The 19,967-nt window shown below is 45.7% G+C and overlaps 1 protein-coding gene across 1 annotated transcript; it reads left to right on the forward strand.

Moving 5' to 3' along the window:
* Nucleotides 1–2,135: 2,135 nt before the first annotated feature.
* LOC140731662 (uncharacterized) lies at nucleotides 2,136–18,560 on the forward strand. Its single transcript, XM_073053301.1, has 3 exons — nucleotides 2,136–2,297; nucleotides 9,691–9,849; nucleotides 14,588–18,560. The coding sequence occupies exon 3, from the start codon at nucleotides 15,048–15,050 to the stop codon at nucleotides 16,167–16,169; it is 1,122 nt and encodes a 373-aa protein (XP_072909402.1). The 5' UTR covers nucleotides 2,136–2,297; nucleotides 9,691–9,849; nucleotides 14,588–15,047; the 3' UTR covers nucleotides 16,170–18,560.
* Nucleotides 18,561–19,967: the final 1,407 nt, after the last annotated feature.

Below are 19,967 nucleotides of genomic sequence, written 5' to 3' on the forward strand. Positions count from 1 at the left end.
GGCCTGATAGTCCGCATCCCAGGGTACTTAAGCAGGTGGCTCTAGAAATCGTGGATGCATTGGTAATCGTTTTCCAATGTTCTACAGATTCAGGATCAGTTCCTGTGGATTGGAGGGTAGCTAATGTTATCCCACTTTTTAAGAAAGGAGGGAGAGAGAAAACAGCGAATTATAGACCAGTAAGCCTGACATCAGTGGTGGGGAAGATGTTGGAGTCAATTATAAAAGATGAAATAACAGCACATTTGGACAGCAGTAACAGGATCAGTCTGAGTCAGCATGGATTTATGAAGGAGAAATAATGCTTGACTAATCTTCTGGAATTTTTTGAGAATGTAACTATGAAAATGGACAAGGGAGAGCCAATGACTGTAGTGTACCTAGACTTTCAGAAAGCCTTTCATAAGGTTCTACATAGGAGATTAGTGGGCAAAGTTAGAACACATGGTATTGGGGGCAGGGTACTGACATGGATAAAAAATTGGTTGTCAGACAGGAACAAAGTGCAAGGATTAATGAGTCCCTTTCAGAATGGCAGGCAGTGACTAGTTGGTTACCCTAAGGCTCGGTGCTGGGACCGCAGCTATTTACTATATACATCAATGATTTAGGTGAAGGGATTAAAAGTAACTTTAGCAAATTGCAGATGACACAAAGCTGGGTGGCAGTGTGAAATGTGAGGAGGATGTTATGAGAATGCAGGGTGACTTGGACAGGTTGGGTGAGTGGGCAGATACATGGCAGATGCACTTTAATGTGGATAAATGTGAGGTTATCGACTTTGGTGGCAAGAACAGGAAGGCAGATTACTATCTGAATAATGTCTAGTTAGAAAAAAGAGAAGTACAACGTGATCTAAGTGTCCTTCTTCATCAGTTACTGAAAGTAAGCATGCAGGTACAGCAGAGAGTGAAGAAAGCTAATGGCATGTTGGCCTTCATAACAAGGAGAGTTGAGTATAGGTACAAAGAGGTCCTTCTGCAGTTGTACAGGACCCTGGTGAGACCACACCTGGTGTATTGTGTGCAGTTTTGGTCTCCAAAGTTGAGGAAGGACATTCTTGCTATTGAGGGAGCGCAGCGTAGGTTCACAAGGTTATTTCCCAGGATGGCGGGACTGTCATATGTTGAAAGATTGGAGTGACTGGGCTTGTATACACTGGAATTTAGAAGGATGAGAGAGGATCTGATTGGAAAATATAAGTTTATTAAGGGATTGGACATGCTAGAGGCAGGAAACATGTTCTCGATGTTGGGTGAGTTCAGAACCAGAGGCCACAATTTAAGAATAAAGGGTAGGCCATTTAAAATGGAGTTGAGGAAAAAAATTTTCACCCAGAGAGTTGTGGATCTGTGGAAAGCTCTGCCTCAGAGGCCATTGGAGGCCAATTCTCTGGATGCTTTCAAGAAAGAAATAGATAGAGCTCTTAAAGATAGCGCAGTCAAGAAATATGGGGAGAAGTCAGAAACAGGGCACTGATTGTGGATGATCAGCCACGATCACAGTGAAAGGCGGTGCTGGCTCAAAGGGCCGAATGGCCCACTGCTGCACCTATTATCTATTCTCTATTGACTATAAAACAGGGATTGGCAATGTGTGGAGACCGAAGGGATCGAAGAAATGGGGATCAGGCAGAAACATGCAGCTGAAATGGGAGAGCAGCCGCCATCTTGTTTATGTTTAGAGGTGCTGAATGGGCTGCTCCTGCAGTTTCTCACTTGATGTTACAGTGTTCCTGTCCAGTGAGGCCAGAGGAATGTGAATAGAAATTAGTGTCTAAAACATAGACTGATTTAAATGAAACCTGCTCATTTCCTGTTTGGGTCTGAATTGTGTGTTGGACCGGGATGTGAATCGAACTCTCACTCTGAGAACTCTGTGACCTGGGGGTGGACGGAAAGGAACAGGGAAGATATGGAGGGGAAATTTAAAAATGTTGCTGAAATAATACGGGAAATAATGAAATAATGTGGGGAATTTCGGCGGTGGGTCGGGCAGAGTGTGAGGGGCGAGGAACAGTCATCGGGTCACGTGGGAGACCCCCACTCGTCACGTGATCCAGTTTCGCCGCGGATCGGCAGCACCTGAAGGTTTAGTTTCGACGCCCCGCCCACTGCCTGATGACGCGTGACGACATCGCGCATGCTCAGTACGGGAATGGCGGATGTGTCTTTCGTTTTTTGTGGAAGGCGGATATCGGTGATCGGTGGGATCGGAAGGGAGGGAGGTCTTACCCCATGGGACGGGGAGTCGGGACGGATAATTCTCTGCGGGGTGACACCAACAATTTCGCTTCGGTGAGTATTGAAGCCGATCCCGAGTGGGGAGGTCTGATGTTAGGCAGTGAGTTCCATTAACTTCCCCGAGTTCAAACAAGAGAAAATCTGCAAATGCTAGAGCTCCCAGCAACACGTCCAAAATGCTGAAGGAACTCAGCAGGCCGGGCAGCATGTAGGAAAACAGTACAGTCGACTTTACGGGCCGGAATCCTTCGCCAGGACTGGAGTATAAATGGTGGTGGTTGGGGAAGGGAGAGAGAAACACAAGTTGATCGGTGAAACCTGAAGGGGGAGGGGATGAACTTTCTCGAACTGGCGGCCTCACCTCGCTTTCAGTTCTTCCAGGTGAGGCGACACTTCACCTGTGAGTGTGCTTGTGTGGTATATTGCGTTCGGTGCTCCCGGTGTGGCCTTTTATATATTGGTGAGCACCAGAGGGAGATGGAGAAGAGACAGAGTGATGGGCAGAGAGAGAGAGAAATAAAAGGGAGGGGGAAAAATTAAATATATCAGGGATGGGGTCAGAAAGGGAGGAGGTGCATTAACGGAAGTTAGAGAAGTCAATGTTCATGCCATCAGGTTGGAGGCTACCCAGAAGGTATATAAGGTGTTGTTCCTCCAACCTGAGTGTGGCTTCATCTTGACAGTAGAGGAGGCCATGGATAGACATATCAGAATGGAAATTGGACTTGGAATTAAAATATGTGGCCACTGTGAGAACCTGCTTTCTCTGGCAGACAGAGTGTAGGTGTTCAGCAAAACAGTCTCCCAGACTGCGTCGGGTCTCACCAATATATAAAAGGCCACACTGGGAGCACCGGACGCAGTATACCACACCAGCTGACTCACAGGTGAAGTGTCGTCTCACCTGGAAGAACTGAAAGCGATGTGAGGCTGCCACTTTGAGAGAGTTCATCCCCTCACTCTTCAGGTTTCACCGATCACCTTGTGTTTCTCTCTCCCTTCCCCAACCCCCACCATTTATACTCCAGTCCTGGCAAAGGATTCCGGCCCGTAAAGTCGACTGTACTGTTCTCCTACATGCTGCCCAGCCTGCTGAGTTCCTTCAGCATTTTGGTGCTCCCCTCCCCCTTTCTTTCTCCCTAGGCCTCCTGTCCCATGATCGTTTCCCTTCTGCAGCTCTGTATCCCTTTTGCCAATCACCTTTCCAGCTCTCAGCTTCACCCCTCCCCTTCAGTCTTCTATCATTTCGCATTTCCCCCTCCCCCTCCTACTTTAAAATCTCTTACAATCTTTTCTTTCGGTTAGTCCTGACGACGGGTCTTGGCCTGAAACATCGACAGTGCTTCTTCCTATAGATGCTGCCTGGCCTGCTGTGTTCCACCAGCATTTTGTGTGTGTTGCTTGAATTTCCAGCATCTGCAGATTTCCTCGTGTTTGCTTTTCCTTCACACCGAATTGTCGGAGATGAGTTGCCTGTTGTTCTGGTCCTATTAGCAGGATGAAGTAAAACATATTTCTGTATTGTTACTGACAGAGAATTAAACAATTGAACAATTTGTGTTCCGTGTGTTATCTGAATGTACTTGCCTGTGATGCTGCTACAAGTCAGTGTTTCTCTGTACCTGTACCTTCCTGTACTTGTGCACTCAGCAATAAAAGTTCAGCAGGATTTGCAAAATCTGCAAAAACAGTGAGATTTGCTTAGTGATGATCATCTTGGCAGCTGTAATGTAAAGGTACAGTACACTGTTAAATGCAAGACCCTGAATAGTGTTGATGATCAGAGGGATCTTAGAATCCAAGTTCATCGTTCACTGAAAGAGACTGTACAGATTGATAGAGTAAACACGAGGAAATCTGCAGAAGCTGGAAATTCAAACAACAACACACACAGAAGGCAAATGGCGTGGTTGCCTTTATCAGCTGATGCACCTGTTGCAGCAATATAAAGCTAGTTAGACCACATATGGAGTGTTTCATACAGTTCTGGTTGTCCCCATTCTAGGAAGGATGTCCGGGATTTGGGAAGGGTGCAGAACAGGTTGACCAGGATATTGCCTGGATTAGAGGTCGTGAGGTATAACGAGAGGTTGGACAAACCTGTTCTGTTTTCTCTGGAGCCGTGCCGGTTGGGGTGAGACTGGATAGACGTTTATAAGATTTCCAGAGGATTAGAAGCATTGTCTCAGAAAGGCAGTGTCCATTATTAAGGACCTCCAGCACCCAGGGCATGCCCTTTTCTCAATGTTACCATCAGATAGGGAGGTACAGAAGCCTGAAGGCACACACTCCGTGATTCAGGAACTGCTTATTCCTCTCTGCCATCTGATTGCTAAATGGACGTTGAACGCTTGAACACAACCTCACTTTTTAAGTATATAGTACAGTATTTCTGTTGTTTGCACGATTTTTAATCTATTCATAGAAACATAGAAAACCTACACCACAATACAGGCCCTTTGGCCCACAAAGTTGTGCCAAACATGTTTCTACCTTAGAAATTACTAAGGTTACACATGGTCCTCTATTTTTCTAAGCTAGTTTTTCTCTAGTTTTCTCTAGTGTCTGCAGGTACCTATCCAAAAGTCTCTTAAAAGACCCTATCGTATCCGCCACCACCACCGTTGCTGGCAGCCCATTCCATGCACTCACCACTCTCTGATTAAAAAACTTACCCCGGACATCTCCTCTGTACCTACTCCCCAGCACCTTAAACCTGTGGGAACAATTTCAGCCCTGGAAAAAAGCATCTGACTACACACACGATCAATACCACTCATTATCCTGGTCACCTCTCATCCTCTGTCATTCCAAGGAGAAAAGGCTGAGTTCACTCAACCTATTCTCATAAGGTATGCTCCCCAATCCAGGCAGCATCCTTGTAAATCTCCTCTGCACCTGTTCTATGGTTTCCACTTCCTTTCTGGAGTGAGGCGACCAGAATTGGACACAGTGAGGTGTGACCAGCATCCTATATAGCTGCAACATTATCTCTCGGGTCCTGAACTCAATCCCACGATCGATGAAGGTCAATCCACCGTACGCTGCCTTAACCACAGAGTCAATCTGCACAGCAGCTTTGAGTGTCCTATGGACTCGGACCCCAAGATCCCTCTGATCCGCCACACTGCCAAGCGTCTTACCATTAATGCTATATTTTGACATCATGTTTGACTTAACAAAATGAATCCCTTCACACTTATCTTGGGTGAACTCCATTTGCCACTTCTCAGCCCAGTTTTGCATCCTATCAATGACACGTTGTAACCTCTGACAGTCCTCCGCACTATCCACAACACCTCCAACCTTTGTGTTATCAGAAAATTTACTAACCCATCCCTTCACTCCCTCAACCAGGTCATTTGTAAAAGTCACCATGAGCAAGTGTCCCAGATATACGTATACTGTAATTGATTTAGTTATTTATTTTTATTATTTTATTTTGTGTTTTATTTTCTTCTATATTATGCATTGCATTGAACTGCTGCAGCAAAGTTAACAAATTTCATGACAGATGCCGGTGATAATAAACCTGATTCTGAGTGATATATTTTTCCTGGGGGTTGAAATGTCTAATACATTGAAGGAGAGAGGAGATAGACAATAGACAATAGGTGCAGAAGTAGACCATTCGGCCCTTCGAGCCTGCACCGCCATTTTGAGATCATGGCTGATCAATTACTATCAATACCCGGTTCCTGCCTTGTCCCCATATCCCTTGATTCCCCTATCCATAAGATACCTATCTAGCTCCTTCTTGAAAGCATCCAGAGAATTGGCCTCCACTACCTTCCGAGGCAGTGCATTCCAGACCCCCACAACTCTCTGGGAGAAGAAATTTTTCCTTAACTCTGTCCTAAATGACCTACCCCTTATTCTCAAACCATGCCCTCTGGTACTGGACTCTCCCAGCGTCTGAAACATATTTCCTGCCTCTATCTTGTCCAATCCCTTAATAATCTTATATGTTTCAATGAGATCCCCTCTCAATCTCCTTAATTCCAGCGTGTACAAGCCCAGTCTCTCTAACCTCTCTGCGTAAGACAGTCCAGACATCCCAGGAATTAACCTCGTGAATCTACGCTGCACTTCCTCTACAGCCAGGATGTCCTTCCTTAACCCTGGAGACCAAAACTGTACACAATACTCCAGGTGTGGTCTCACCAGGGCTCTGTACAAATGCAAGAGGATTTCCTTGCTCTTGTACTCAATTCCCTTTGTAATAAAGGCCAACATTCCATTAGCCTTCTTCACTGCCTGCTGCACTTGCTCATTCACCTTCAGTGACTGATGAACAAGGAATCCGAGATCTCTTTGTATTTCTCCCTTACCCAACTCTACACCGTTCAGATAATAATCTGCCTTCCTGTTCTTACTCCGAAAGTGGATAACCTCACACTTATTCACATTAAACGCCATCTGCTAAGTTCATCCTTCCCATTTAACTGCAAATGGGCAGCATCTGCGCGTCTGTTTCCGAGGCCCCACCCTCCAGATGATGCAACAAACTCTTCGTGCATGCTCACAGTCTCCAGATGGGCGATGTTTTCCTTTCTGCTTGAATTGTCTACGGGATCGGGTAAGCGTCCTCGCCTCCTGGGTCGGGGAGCTGGGGGTGGGGATCACTGTCTGTGGGATGAAGATATCACTTTCCCATCAGTGATTATTGAGACCAATCCCAAGCGGGGAGGTCCGATGTTGGCCGTGATCCCCGAACTGAGGGCCAAGCCAATTACTCATTTATTTTCCAATTATCTGAGCTCGTCATTAAAAATGTGTAGACTTCACTTAATATGAATTGAACGATTTAACCCAGGAGCCCATTCTGTCTGTTTCCGCAGAGTTGAAGTGGGAGGTCTGCCAACTGGTCACGTGAGGCTGTTTACCGCAGATCTGCCCCTGCCCTCTGCTTTGTGACGCAAGATCACATGGGGTGTGCGTACAGTCCCAGATGGGTGGTGATGCTTCCTCCATGTTGTGTTGGGGAATCTGATGTTGGCCCCTGAGTCCTGTTAACTTCTCCCAACTTGCCTCGCTTTCTATGACTCCTTGCATTTGTCCTTGAGCTTTATGGCTGTTGTCTTCTGGATTGGTGTGGTGAGAAAAGAGAATGTCCTAGGTTGTGGAGAACTTTGATTTCACTGCCTGCTTTACCAAGGGACTGGGAAGTCTGGGGGGGTGGGGGGGGGGTGAATGGTTTCTGTGATGTGCTGATCTGTATCCAAAGGTCTCTGCAGTTCCTCACAGTCACAGGCAGAGAGTTACCATGCAAAGTGTGAAGCGTCCGGATGGGAAACTTTCTATGGTGTGTTGATAAAAATGTGGTGAGATTCAAAGTATACATGGCAAAGTTCTTATTGTTTGTTCTGACTTTGTGATTTTAAGTTCTTTTATACAGTATTGTGTACTGTTAATTCAGTGTCTGTGTATTGCAGGAGAATCATCAGTGATTGTCCTTGATCTCTTCTCCACCTGGTTCCATCTGCTGATCCCTGCTCATCTTGTTAACCTCTGTCCAGTCTTCTAACCTCTCCCCCCCCCCCCCCCCCCACCGCTTCAGTAATATACATCAACCATCTGGGTCAACCTCAGTCCACCCTGCATCCCACCATCTCAATGTTATCTCTCAGCAATCCTTCTTTTAACCTTTGTCTTCATTGTGAAGTGTTCTTTTGCACCTGTGGCCTTGCTGAGATATTTCCAGAATCGGTTTTTGTTAGCTGGAATGCTGGAGGATCATCAGGTACCAGTTCTGTTGTGCATTGGTTTGGAGGTGCTAGTTTTTGAACAGTGACTGGCTGACACACTGCAGCATATCACTGTCCCCAAAGAGTACTGGGAGAATTGGTACTTGGGCTATAATCCTGTGATCTACATTCCAGGCATATGGAACTGTCAGTGTTTTAGCTTTGACTTTAGTTAGTGCTTCTACAGATGGGGCCGGATGGTCGTCCTTCTGAAATGAAGCAGAGATTTTGAGCAGCTGGACATTGGTTGTGGGGAAATCCCGGATTGCACTACCCAGTGTGAGATGCAGGGACGATGTGTGAGACTCTCAGGGTTGGTGAGTGGCAGATTCTGCTGTGTGACTCTGTGAGGTTGGGTCCTGGGGTATCACAGTTTTTGATCCAGGTGAAATGGACCTGGGGTATCAAGCTGCTTGGGCTTATGAGGTGTTGAGCGAGTATTTCCGGTCTGGGATCAGATGTTTGTTTCTGGAGTTCCTTTGGAAGCAATGACTGATAATCTGTGGAGAGGATGAGTTCCCATTCCATCCTCACAGGGACAAGCTATGAGTAAATGGGCTGTATCGCATTTACAACAGCAGAAGTAGACCCTTGAGTTTGGTGTTTGAACTGTGTTTGGAAATTCGCCCCCCCCCCCCCCCCCACCACTGTCACCAGTCTGTCACTCGGTAGAAATCAAGCAGAATCTCAAGTTGCTGGAAATCTGCACTAAAAACTGAAAATGTTTGAAGTCATTCAGACGAAACGTTATTAACCTGAATTGTAAAGTTTGTTCCTCTCCTCATAGCTGTTCCTTACCTGATGAGCATTTCTGGTAATTCCAGTTTATTTTTATTACATTCACCCTGGACTGGTTTATATTTCCTGAAATGGAGCTGTTTTAACCTGGAAATGGAAATGGCTTGTTCTGTGATAGTAGAACAGTAAAGAAACCACAACCGTCCCCTGTAAATTATCCTGGCACCATTTTGTCTGTTATTCCTGGAAATGTGTTCAGTACAGTTGTTGCTAATGAGGTTTACAAAAATAATCTCAGGAATGATTGGCTTTATGTACAAGGAGCATTTGATGGTTCTGGACCTGTGCTCAATGGAGTTCAGGGGGACGGTGGGGTTGTGGGGAGATGTACGGTTAAGTAAACCTACCGAATGCTGAAAAGCCTGGATACAGTGGACATGGAGAGGATGTTTCCATTAGACGGAGAGTCTGTGATCTGACAGCACTGACTCAGAATAAAGATGCTTCCCTTTAAAACTGAGATGAGAAAACTTTTTTGGCCAAAAGATGTCTGATCTGTGGAATTTGTTGCTGCAGAGGTTGGTTGAGGCTGCCATTTGGGTATGTTTATGACAGAGATTAATATATTCATTATTGCTAAGTAGTTTTAGAGTTACAGGAAGAAGGGAGGAATATGGTGTTGGAATAAAAATCAGCCATGGCTGAGTGGTAGGGCAGATCAGATGAATCGAATCACCTAATTCTGTTCCTGTGTCTCATGTCTTATTATGACTGAATGATGGCTCCTTCTTTTCCCATATCATTTTGTGACATGTGAGGGACAATAAAAGATTGTTCACTGAGATCATTATATTTGCCTTCTATGTTTACATTTCAGTGAGTTTTGTTTTTAGTAACATTAAGCAGAAATGTTTGGTTCTCGTTTTTATTGTTAATGTGCTTCATTATCTTTCCTGTTAAAGTGGTGAGAGATTTACTGGAAGAAAAATCCCAACTGGAAGCAAACCATGACTGAAGACGAGGGAACAGCAACGAGTGAACCAGCCTGAGGACTGAGAGCATCAACTGGAGAGAACCCTTTTGACTCGGAGATTCCACTGATTCAGTCGGGAGAAAGTTTGGTGAGTCTTATTTACTCAAACACTGGTCCTTTAGACATTTCAAACCTCTACAGGGGAAGGTAGGAAATAGTTGGAGTGAGACTGAATATGCCCAGAAGAACCAGTTATGCCTCTGTCAGACCAAGATGCAATCACTCCATGTCTGGTAATGTGCTTCCAGCAGCCCAGCCCTTTAAAACCATTCCCATTCCCTCACAGTGTTTACTCAGTTCAAGATCTTGCATCTTCTGAAGTAGCTTTTGGTCAGTTCCGAATGGGGAGATGGAAAGGGAGGGGAGTGTTTATACTGACTATCTTTCAAAAAAAAGTAATTGTTTGAACTTGCTGCAAACTCTCTACCCATATCCTGTACTTTCTCAACCAAATTATTGACGTAGATGACAGGTACCAATGGGTGTAACCCCAGGGAACGTCACTGAGCACAGGACTCGAGTCCAAGAAATGGGCTCTCAACATAACCCTCTGCTTCCTACCAATCATCTGTTTGCAGACTCTGGGGCTCTGTAACAAACTTGATGTTAACAGGAAGATTAGGCAGTAATTAAGATGAAGAGAGAAATGTGACCTCCTGAAAGGACACACGAGCTGATCTGTCTGATCCAGTGAACCACATCCTCCCTCGTTGAGAACTTAATTTGCCCCGTGCCCATCCACCCAGGTCATGTTACGTCCGATAACCCACTGTACCCCAACCACCCTCCATCCCGCCAGTGGTCCCATACACTTCTTACCATTCACCCCACACTGACACATAGACAGGTCCCCTTCACCCCACATCCACCCTCCCAGCTTGGGGAACCAGAACAAACTGATCCCGCAATCCCAACTCAGGCCCAAAACTAAAACTAGGGATGCAAGACTGGAGAGCCTGGAGCCTCCAGCTGTCCGGCTTGGTCCCGGCCCTTTCCCACTGCAACCTGCCCCCAATTTACACAAACCTGAGATCAGCCCCTTCCTCAACGCCAGCTGAACAGGAGAAACACCAGCATCAGCTGGGGTTGACATTGTAGGAGTGTGGTTTCATTTTTATTGTGTACTGTACCAGAAGTTTATGGTTCAAATGATAATAAAAGGGACTTGACTTGACTAAATTGGAGAAAGGTCAATTTTGATGGTATCAGAAAGGATCTGACAAGTGTGATTTGGGACCGGCTGATTTCTGGCAAAGGAGAACTTGGTAAGTGGCAGGCCTTCAGAAGTGAAGTTTTGAAGGTGCAGAGTTTGTATGTGCCTGACAAAATAAAAGTTGAAATGTTACTAGTGCTGGGTACCTTAGTTTTCATGAGATATTGAGGCCCTGGATATTTTTTTCCTCCAAATGCCTCAGACTTTTGGATGCCACCAAGTCTACTATATTATAATTCCATGGCCTGAGCTCAGCTGACTTTTCTTTTGGTTTCTAAAAGCTTCCCAATAATTTTTGCTCTTTTGTTTGCCCTCTCTTTGGCTTTTATGTTGGCTTTGGCTTCTCATTTCATCCACTGTTGTGTTCTCCTTCCTTTACCATGCTTCCACTTCTTTGGGATGTATCAATCACTCAGCTCCTGAATTGCTCCCAGAAACTCCAGCCATCGTTGCTCTGTTTTCACTCCTACCTTTTCCCTTCCAAACAAGTTTGGCCAGCTTCTTTGTCACAGAAGAATTTGGCCCATCCAGTCAATGTCAAGAAAACATTTAAGCTGTCTGATGCAACTACCTGCACCGGGACCATTGCCCTCCATACCCCTACCATCCAGGCTCCCATCCAAACTTCATTTAAATGGTGAAACCGAGCTCATATTCACTACTTGTGCTGTCATCTCATTCCACACTCTCACGACCATTTCAGTAAAGAGCTTTTCCAAATGTTCCTGTGTCGGATAATTCGGGACGGATAATAATGGGATGGATAATTCCTGCAGCCAAGGCCTCCTGGATATACTTGTCCATCGCCTCTCTTTCAGGTGGAGAGAGGGAATAGAGACGGCCCCTAGGTGGCGAGGTTCCCGGAAGGAGATCTATAGCGCAATCATAGGGGCGATGCGGGGGTAAGGTGGTGGCCCGAGTCTTGCTGAATACCAGCTTTAGGTCCCGATATTCTGGGGGTACAGAGGACAGGTCGGGAAACTCTTCTGTAGGCAGAGGAGCCGGACTTAGAGTAGCATGAGGAACACGCAGACAATGATCTAGGCAGAAGGGACTCGCTTAACACTCTTATTAGACCAATCAATGTGTGGACCGGGCTGAGCTAGCCATGGGTGGCCTAACACAACTTCAGTTTTGGGGGAATCTATTACATGAAAAGCAATGCTCTCCTGGTGATTGCCAGAAATGAGGAGACTCACCGGAGCTGTAGAGGGGTAATCCTGGCAATTTTCACTCCGGTTAAGCCGCTGGCCTCCAGGGGTTGCTTCAGGTGGGAGAGTAGCACCCCGAGATTGGCCGCAAAACTGGAACTGATAAAGTTTCCCGCAGCCCTGGAGTCAATGAAAACTGAAACGGTGTGTCTCCTCCCCTCAGCCAATATAAAAGCAGGTAGCAGGGTTCGAGTGATGGGGACCCGGGGAAGGAAATACTGCTCGCCCGTAGTCCCCTCTTTACGAGTGAGCGTTGGCTTTTACGGGACAGGTAGATACATAGTGACCAGCCTGACCACATTACAGACAGGCGTTGGTACTGACTCTCCTCCTTCTTTCCGAAGGAGACAGACGGGCACGATCAATCTGCATGAGCTCCGTTGGGCTGGATGGGGGTGACTGAGGACTCGGTGAAGGAGATCTGGGTGCGGGCTGGGAAAATGTGAGACGTCCCGTGGTGGTTCTTCGTGAACCCCGGATATCATGCTCCTGCTGATGCTGTTTTATGCAGCTGTTAATCTTAATGGCCAAATCGACCAGCTCTTGGAAGCCAGCAGGCAGGTTGCGGGTGGCTAGTTCATCCTTAACCTCTTCGCTAAGCCCATAGAGGAACACGTCAGATTGGGCTGCCGAATCCCAGTTGCTAGTGGCGGCTAGTGTGTGGAACTGAATGGCGTAGTCCGAAACAGAGTGGTTACCCTGATAAATACACAACATTTCCCTTGCTGCTTGTCGCCCCTGCTGGGAACGGTCAAAGGCTCTTCTCCTCACAAAAGTCCTTAAACATGTGGCAAAAAGGGGCTTTGCTGTCCCACACAGCCGTACCCCACTCTTGCTCTTCCTGACAGCAGCGTGATCACATAAGCAATACGGGATCGATCAGTGGGGAAGGTAGCGGGCTGCAGCCTTAAAACCAGTGAGCATTGAGACAGGAAGGATCTGCAGGTGTGTGGTTCACCATTGTAAAGTTCAGGTGGAGGTAAACGGGGCTCTCGGGCTGGTAGGGTTGGAGTCTGTGGGGCTGATGGCACCGCAACAGAAGGTGGGTTAGAGCTCAGTGCCAGCTGAATCTGCTGTAGCCGGGAGGCTATGCTGGCCAGAGAGGCGGAGAATTCTTCCATCGACTGGTTGATAGAGGCGAACTGTCGGGAGAGGGCCTCACGCACCTGGTTGAGGTCTGCTGAGTCCATAATGGCCAGTTCGTTCTGTCAGGTTGGGTCGGGTTACGGTGGGACTCAAGTGCAGACCAATGAATGCTCTTTTACCTGGATTTATTAGGGATCACAAGGGCAACAGTCTTTCAAAAACAGGAGGCAGGCGGAGGTCTTACCCAGGAAAGGCAGTCCGGCAAGGGCAGATGATCCAGAGCGCACAGGCAAAAATCAGGGCCCAGAACAGGCAAAATCCAGAAACACAGAATCAGGCAAAATCAGTTGGCAGCAGTCGCAATGACAGGCTAGGACGACACAGGTCAGAGCTGGGACGAACTGGCAGAGAATGCGAGTGAAGGCAGGGTTTAAATGGACCGGGTAATGAGTGAAAATAGAAACAGGTGGGTGCAAGCAAGGAGACTAGCAGGTAATTGGAGAAAGTCCAAAAAGGAAAGGGGCTGGGCCAAAACCTACATGGCCAGGTGAAAGAAAGCAGAATTTAAAGGCTGTTGTGGCCCAGAGCTACTAACAGAGGCCCTTCGACCAAGTGTTCAGGCCGGATCCTTAACATCCTGTTAAATTTTCTTCTTCCATACTTACCCATGGCCTCTTGTTGTCATCCTAACCAACCTCAGTGGGTGCATTTACCCTATCTATACCCTCATAATTGTGTATACTTCTAACAAATCCTCAAGGCAATGTTTCATTTTCTTGTTTATGTTTAGAGCCTCTTTTTTTTAGCTGTAAAGATGAGGAGGGGCATTGGTTATGTGGATAGCCAGAGGTTTTTTTTCTCCCCAGGGTTGAAATGGCTATCACCAGGGGGCATAGTTTTAAGGTGCTTGGAAATAGATACCGAGGGGATGTCAGGGGTAAGTTTTTTTACGGAGAGTGGTGGGTGTGTGGAATGCACTGCTGGCTATTTGTCTGAGAGTGTTTCAGATACTGTGGGGCCAGGAATCCATGCAGCTCAGTGGAAACAGGGAATAATACCAGAGACAAACTGAGCCAGGCCACAGATTGAAGACAGCAGAAATGCCCCATTCTTATAGAGACAGGAAGAGCACCAGAGAGTTTAATGGTCATTCCAGATACCAGCACTGTGCCCGGTTACAAGATGATTTCTCTCTCCAACTTAGTTTGAATTTCAATGTAACAGTGTGATGCCAGACCACACCTTAACAACTGAAATGATCTCATCTGAAATGTTGTCCTACACCTATTGATGGATTTTGTTAATCTATTTTACAGGTTGAAAATGACAAGGAATTTGTCTACGGGAATCTTGAACACAACACGCCAGTTTTGCTGTCTCTGTCCAGATATTTAAGAAGTGGAGCAAGGGATTCACTCAGTCATCCTTTCTGCTCAGACTATGGGGCAGGATTCACTCGATCATCTGACCGACTGGCATGCCCGTCATTTTACACAGGGGGGAACACATTCATCTGCTCAGACTGTGGGAATGGATTCCTTTGGTCATTTCAACTGAAGGTGCATTAGTTCTGTGTATGAAAAGGGGTTCAGTCGGTCTTCCCATCTGTGGACACATCAGTCAGTTCACACCGGGCAGAGGCTGGTCATCTGCTGAAATTGTGGGGAAGGATTCACTTGGTCATCTGACCTAATGGCTCACCAGTGAGTTCAAACCGGGGAGTGGCTGTTCACCTGCTCAGACTGTGGGAAGGTATTAACTCAGTCATCTGTCCTAATGGCACACCAGCGAGTTCACACCAGGGAGAGGCCGTTCACCTGCTCGGACTGTGGGAGGGGATTCACTCGGTCATCTAAACTGAAGGTACATCAGAGAGTTCACACTGGAGAGAGGCCGTTCACCTGCTCAGACTGTGGGAAGGGATTCATTTCATCATCTAAACTGAAGGAACATCAGAGAGTTCACACTGGAGAGAGGCCATTCACCTGCTCAGTCTGTGGGAAGGGATTCACTAACTCATCCCAACTAAAGGTACATCAACGAGTTCACACCGGGGAGAGGCCATTCACCTGCTCAGAGTGTGGGAAAGGATTCACTCAGTCATCTCACCTACTGAGACACCAGTCAGTTCACACCGGGGAGTGGCCATTCACCTGCTCAGTCTGTGGGATGGGATTCAATTTATCATCTTCTCTATTGAGACACCAGTCAGTTCACACCGGGGAGTGGCCATTCACCTGCTCAGTCTGTGGAAAGGGATTCACTTTGTCACCTCACCTACTGAGACATCAATCACTTCACACCGGGGAGTGGCCATTCACCTGCTCACTCTGTGGGAAGGGTTTCACTTTATCATCCTCCCTACTGAGACACCAGTCAGTTCACACTGGGGAGTGGCCATTCACCTGCTCAGTCTGTGGGAAGGGATTCACTTTATCATCCTCCCTACTGAGACATGAGTCAGTTCACACTGGGAAAAAGCTGTTCACCTGCCCAGTCTGTGGCAAGGGATTCAATCGGTCATCTCAGCTACTGACACACCAGTCAGTTCACACTGGGGAGCGGCCGTTCAGCTGCTCGGACTGTGGGAAGGGATTCACCTCATCATCTCAACTGAAGGTACATCAGCGAGTTCACACTGGGGAGAGGCCATTCACCTGCTCGGTCTGTGGGAAGGGATTCACTCAGTCATCGCAACTGAAGGTACATCAGCGAGTTCACACTGGAGAGAGGCCGTTCACCTGCTCAGTCTGTGGGAAGGGATGCATTTCATCATCTCAACTAAAGATACATCAGAGAATTCACACTGGGGAGAGGCCGTTCACCTGCTCAGTGTGTGGGAAAGGATTCACTCAGACATCCAACCTACAGAGACATCAGCAAGTTCACACTGGCTAGAGGCCAATCACCTGCTCAGACTTTGGGAAGAGATTCTCTCAGCCAAATCAACCAGATGTGCATATTTGAGTTCACAATGGGGAGAGGTCTTTCACCTGCTGTTAATGTGGGAAGCGATTTACTCTGTCAGCTAGCCTAATGCAACTCCCTTCAGCTAGCAGCTTAATATAGGGGGTGATAGACCCTCCAGCCCGGCCAAATTTAAGAAATCTCGTTTGGGTCGATGCTTTGCAATTTGTCCCCTGTTACAAATCAGTACCCCGAAATAACAAACAATGCACAGTATGTGATTAAACAATTGAGCTTTATAATTCTTACTTTGACTATAGGGGTAGTGAAGTAAAGAAAAAAGAAAAAGGGCCCATTCTCTCTATTCACGTCTTCTCATCTCTCCCCGGCAAAAGACCACAAAACTCTCTCTTCCGAACTCACAAGAAAGAACATTTCTGTCATTGGATAGCCCCACACTCCAAAACTCTGTTATCTCTAGTTGTAACCTAAACATTGCTGCTACAGAGAAACCATTACCTCAGCAGAGAAACATTACAGAGAGGCTGTTACATGAGCAGTGAAACCTTACGGCATGTTACACTTGTGACACACTACCGGGTTCACACTGGGGAGAAAGTTTCAATGAGCTGCATGCTGGATGTTTGTCCATCACCGTTGCTGAATGCAATTTCGAGAGTGACTGTTGGTGCTGAACTCTGCAATTATTGCTGCTGCTCACCACACCCAGTTCTGCAGCCTGATCACTGGGCATGGGAGGAGTCTCCTCTGCTGCATATTCATCTTTAATGGGACTGGAGTTTAATGTTATGGATCTGAGACAAATCAGTTCCATTTTAAACGCTTTTGGTACCTAGTGAATTTATAACACACCTCGTGTGCAGTAGAGAGTCAACTGAGGCCGGCTGAACCCTGCCAGTGATTCTGTTCCATGACAGTCCTTTTAAATCCTCCTCTGTTGTTCACCTCTCGCTCTCCATGTGATGGGTTCCAAATAGTCACCATTCTGTGGGTGAAGAGGTTTCCTTTGAATTTTCTGCAGACTGAAGAAGTTGAGCTGATTACAGTTCTGTCTGAGATGTTCTTTGCTCCTCTAATCTCTGGGCTGAGGAAGAATGACATTGGGAGTTAACCACCTGAATCATGACTCATTTTCACATTATGGGTCTTTTTCCCTGCTTCTAAAGGTTTGTTAGTAAACACCTCTGTACTCTAAAGACTGGGAGCAGAATGGGAAACCATCAATTGGATGTTCAGTGAAGCAGGGTCAGAAACCGGTGGCAGGTCTGCACAGGGCAGAGTTTGGGGCTCTGGGTGATGGTCGGGGTAAGAACGTATGATGAGGAGAAGGGAATCAGCAGCGGGGTGTGGCAATGAATGACAGAGTAGCAACATTTTGAAGCTGATTGACAGAGAAAATCCTTCTGTTGTCTGACTGATGACACAGACAATACCTGTGGTGAGGTGCTTCACTGGTCGAAGAACATCTATGTGTTGAGAATGGTTGACCTATTGAGGGAGTTGTTCCTGCTTGTTTATCCTGTAATATTATATCTGGATGGTTATGATGGATTGTCCTATCTGAAATAATGTATTGAGTATCATATTATTTGTAAGATTTTGACTCTAAAACTGCATCAGGATTGAATTTATGGTGCCTTCATGAAGTAGTGGAGGGCATTAATGAGTTTGTATTTTAAACCAAGATTTTGGTGAATAATATTTGCCACTTGATTGTACCTTTATAAGTAATCAGGTTGAGTTAACTGCTGCAGGATCTTGGAATGTGTTGGATTGTGTCTAGTTTCCCTTGGCATTTTCTGCACTTACTGCCTTGTTTGTTTGTATTTCATGTATTTTCGATCTTTTTTTTCTTCTTGTTAACCACTTTGTCCTGTATTTTCTGCAAGGAACACCTCTGTTTCTGGGAACAGGTCTCCAACTCTCAGTCAGGTGCTCAATGTTTCCTTGTCACCATCTCATCTGCTCAGATCGTTGGGATGTCTCCCATGGAGGGTCATATTCATTCCACTGGTTAACATTTTCTTCCATATTGATGATTAATTTTTCTGAGTTGTCTTCTCATTTAAGTTTTCTGCTGTGCATTTCTTATCACAATTGCATATACACACATAGAGTTTTGAATCCTGTTCAGTTTTGATGAAAATATATACTTAGTTTTATCTGACTGTTGTGTGATTATTTTTTTCAGGTGTGTTATTCCGCTTCCTCTTTCTGTCCAAGGTAGTGTTAATCTAGGTGGGTTTGAGTGTAAATAGTCTTTTCTAAAGTTGTAATTTCAGTTCTTATTTATCTTTGTAAATTTTACTGATTGAAATGGACCAAAATATTTTCATAAAATAAAGTAAATGTCGGTATTGATGGAAGAGTTTATTGCCTTTGTTATATTTATTAACTATTGAGCTCTGTTTGGCAGGTTTTTTTTTTAAAGCCTTGAACTAAATTTTGTCAAAAGGTTTTCCTGATTTTGCACTACTTTCTATTGTCGTTGCTTGATATTCCAGATACGTGGGTATCAAGAGTCCCGATGAAGGGTCTTGGCCTGAAATGTTGATTTCCATTCATAGATGCTGCCTGACCTGCTGAGCTCCTCCTGCACTTTGTGCAGTGCTTTAGATTTGTAGCATCTGTAGGTCCTCTTGTTTCCCAGATAGCAAGCCGGTAGTGGGGTTGTGTGTCTCTGTTGGTAAAATATTATATTTTACAACAGGTGGCATAGAGTTGGAAGGGGTAGAATCTGTATGGGTAGAATTAAGGAACAGCAAATGTAAAAAAAATCCTTGGTGGGAATTTTATAGAGTCCTCCAAACAGTGGTAAGTATGTGGTCCACAAATTACAACGGGAGATAGAAAATGCGTCCCAAAAGGCCAATGTTACAATGGTCATGGAGGATTGTTTTGCAGGTGATTAGGAATATTAGGATGGTGTTGGTCTCAAGAGGAGGAATTCCTAGGATGCCTACAAGATGCTTTTTTTAGAGCAGCTCGTGGTTAAGCCCATGTGGGGATCAGCTATTCTGGATTGGGTGTTGTAATGATCTGGAATTAATTAGGTCACTTAAGTTCAAAGAACCCTTAGGGGCAAATGATCTTAATATGATCAAATTCACCCTGACTATTAGAGAAGGAGAAGCTAAAGTCAGATGTGGAATAAAGTGAATTAGAGAGGCATGCGAGAAAAGTTGTTCAAAATTGATTTGAGAAGAACATGGGCAGGGATGGAAACAGAGCAGCCCTGGCTGGAATTTCTGGAAGCAATTCGGAAGGCAAAGGATACACATACATCAGAAAGAGGAAGTAGTATTCTAAAGGTAAGGTGACAAAACTGTGGCCGATAAGAGAAACCAAAGACAACTTTCAAATCAAAGACAGGGCATAGAGCAAAAATCACTAGGAAGTCAGAGGATTGAGAAGCTCTTAAAAACCAGCAGAATGCAACTAAAATAATTAAGATGGAACACATAGGTGAGCTAGCCAGTGATATTAAAGAGGATACCGAATTTTTCTTCAGGAACATATAGTGTTAAAGAGGCCGAAGTGCATATCGGACCACTGAGAAATTTTGCTGGTGAGGTAGTAATGTGGTGGGGGAGCAAGGTGATGGCTGATGAACTGAATAAGTATTGTACATCGCTATTATCTGTCGAACACCCTGTCAGGAATATGGAAGTCCCAAATGTCAGTGGTCAGAATGTGTAAAGTTACGTTATTTGGGAGAAGGTTCTTGTGAAACACAAAGGTCTGAAGGTAAGTAGGTCACGTGGACCA

The sequence above is a fragment of the Hemitrygon akajei genome, chromosome 1, assembly GCF_048418815.1.
Source record: "Hemitrygon akajei chromosome 1, sHemAka1.3, whole genome shotgun sequence".
NCBI lineage: Eukaryota > Metazoa > Chordata > Chondrichthyes > Myliobatiformes > Dasyatidae > Hemitrygon > Hemitrygon akajei.

Bases quoted from the DNA above. Each gene is read 5' to 3' on its own strand.
- LOC140731662 (XM_073053301.1), top strand. From the start codon at position 15,048: ATGGCACACCAGCGAGTTCACACCAGGGAGAGGCCGTTCACCTGCTCG.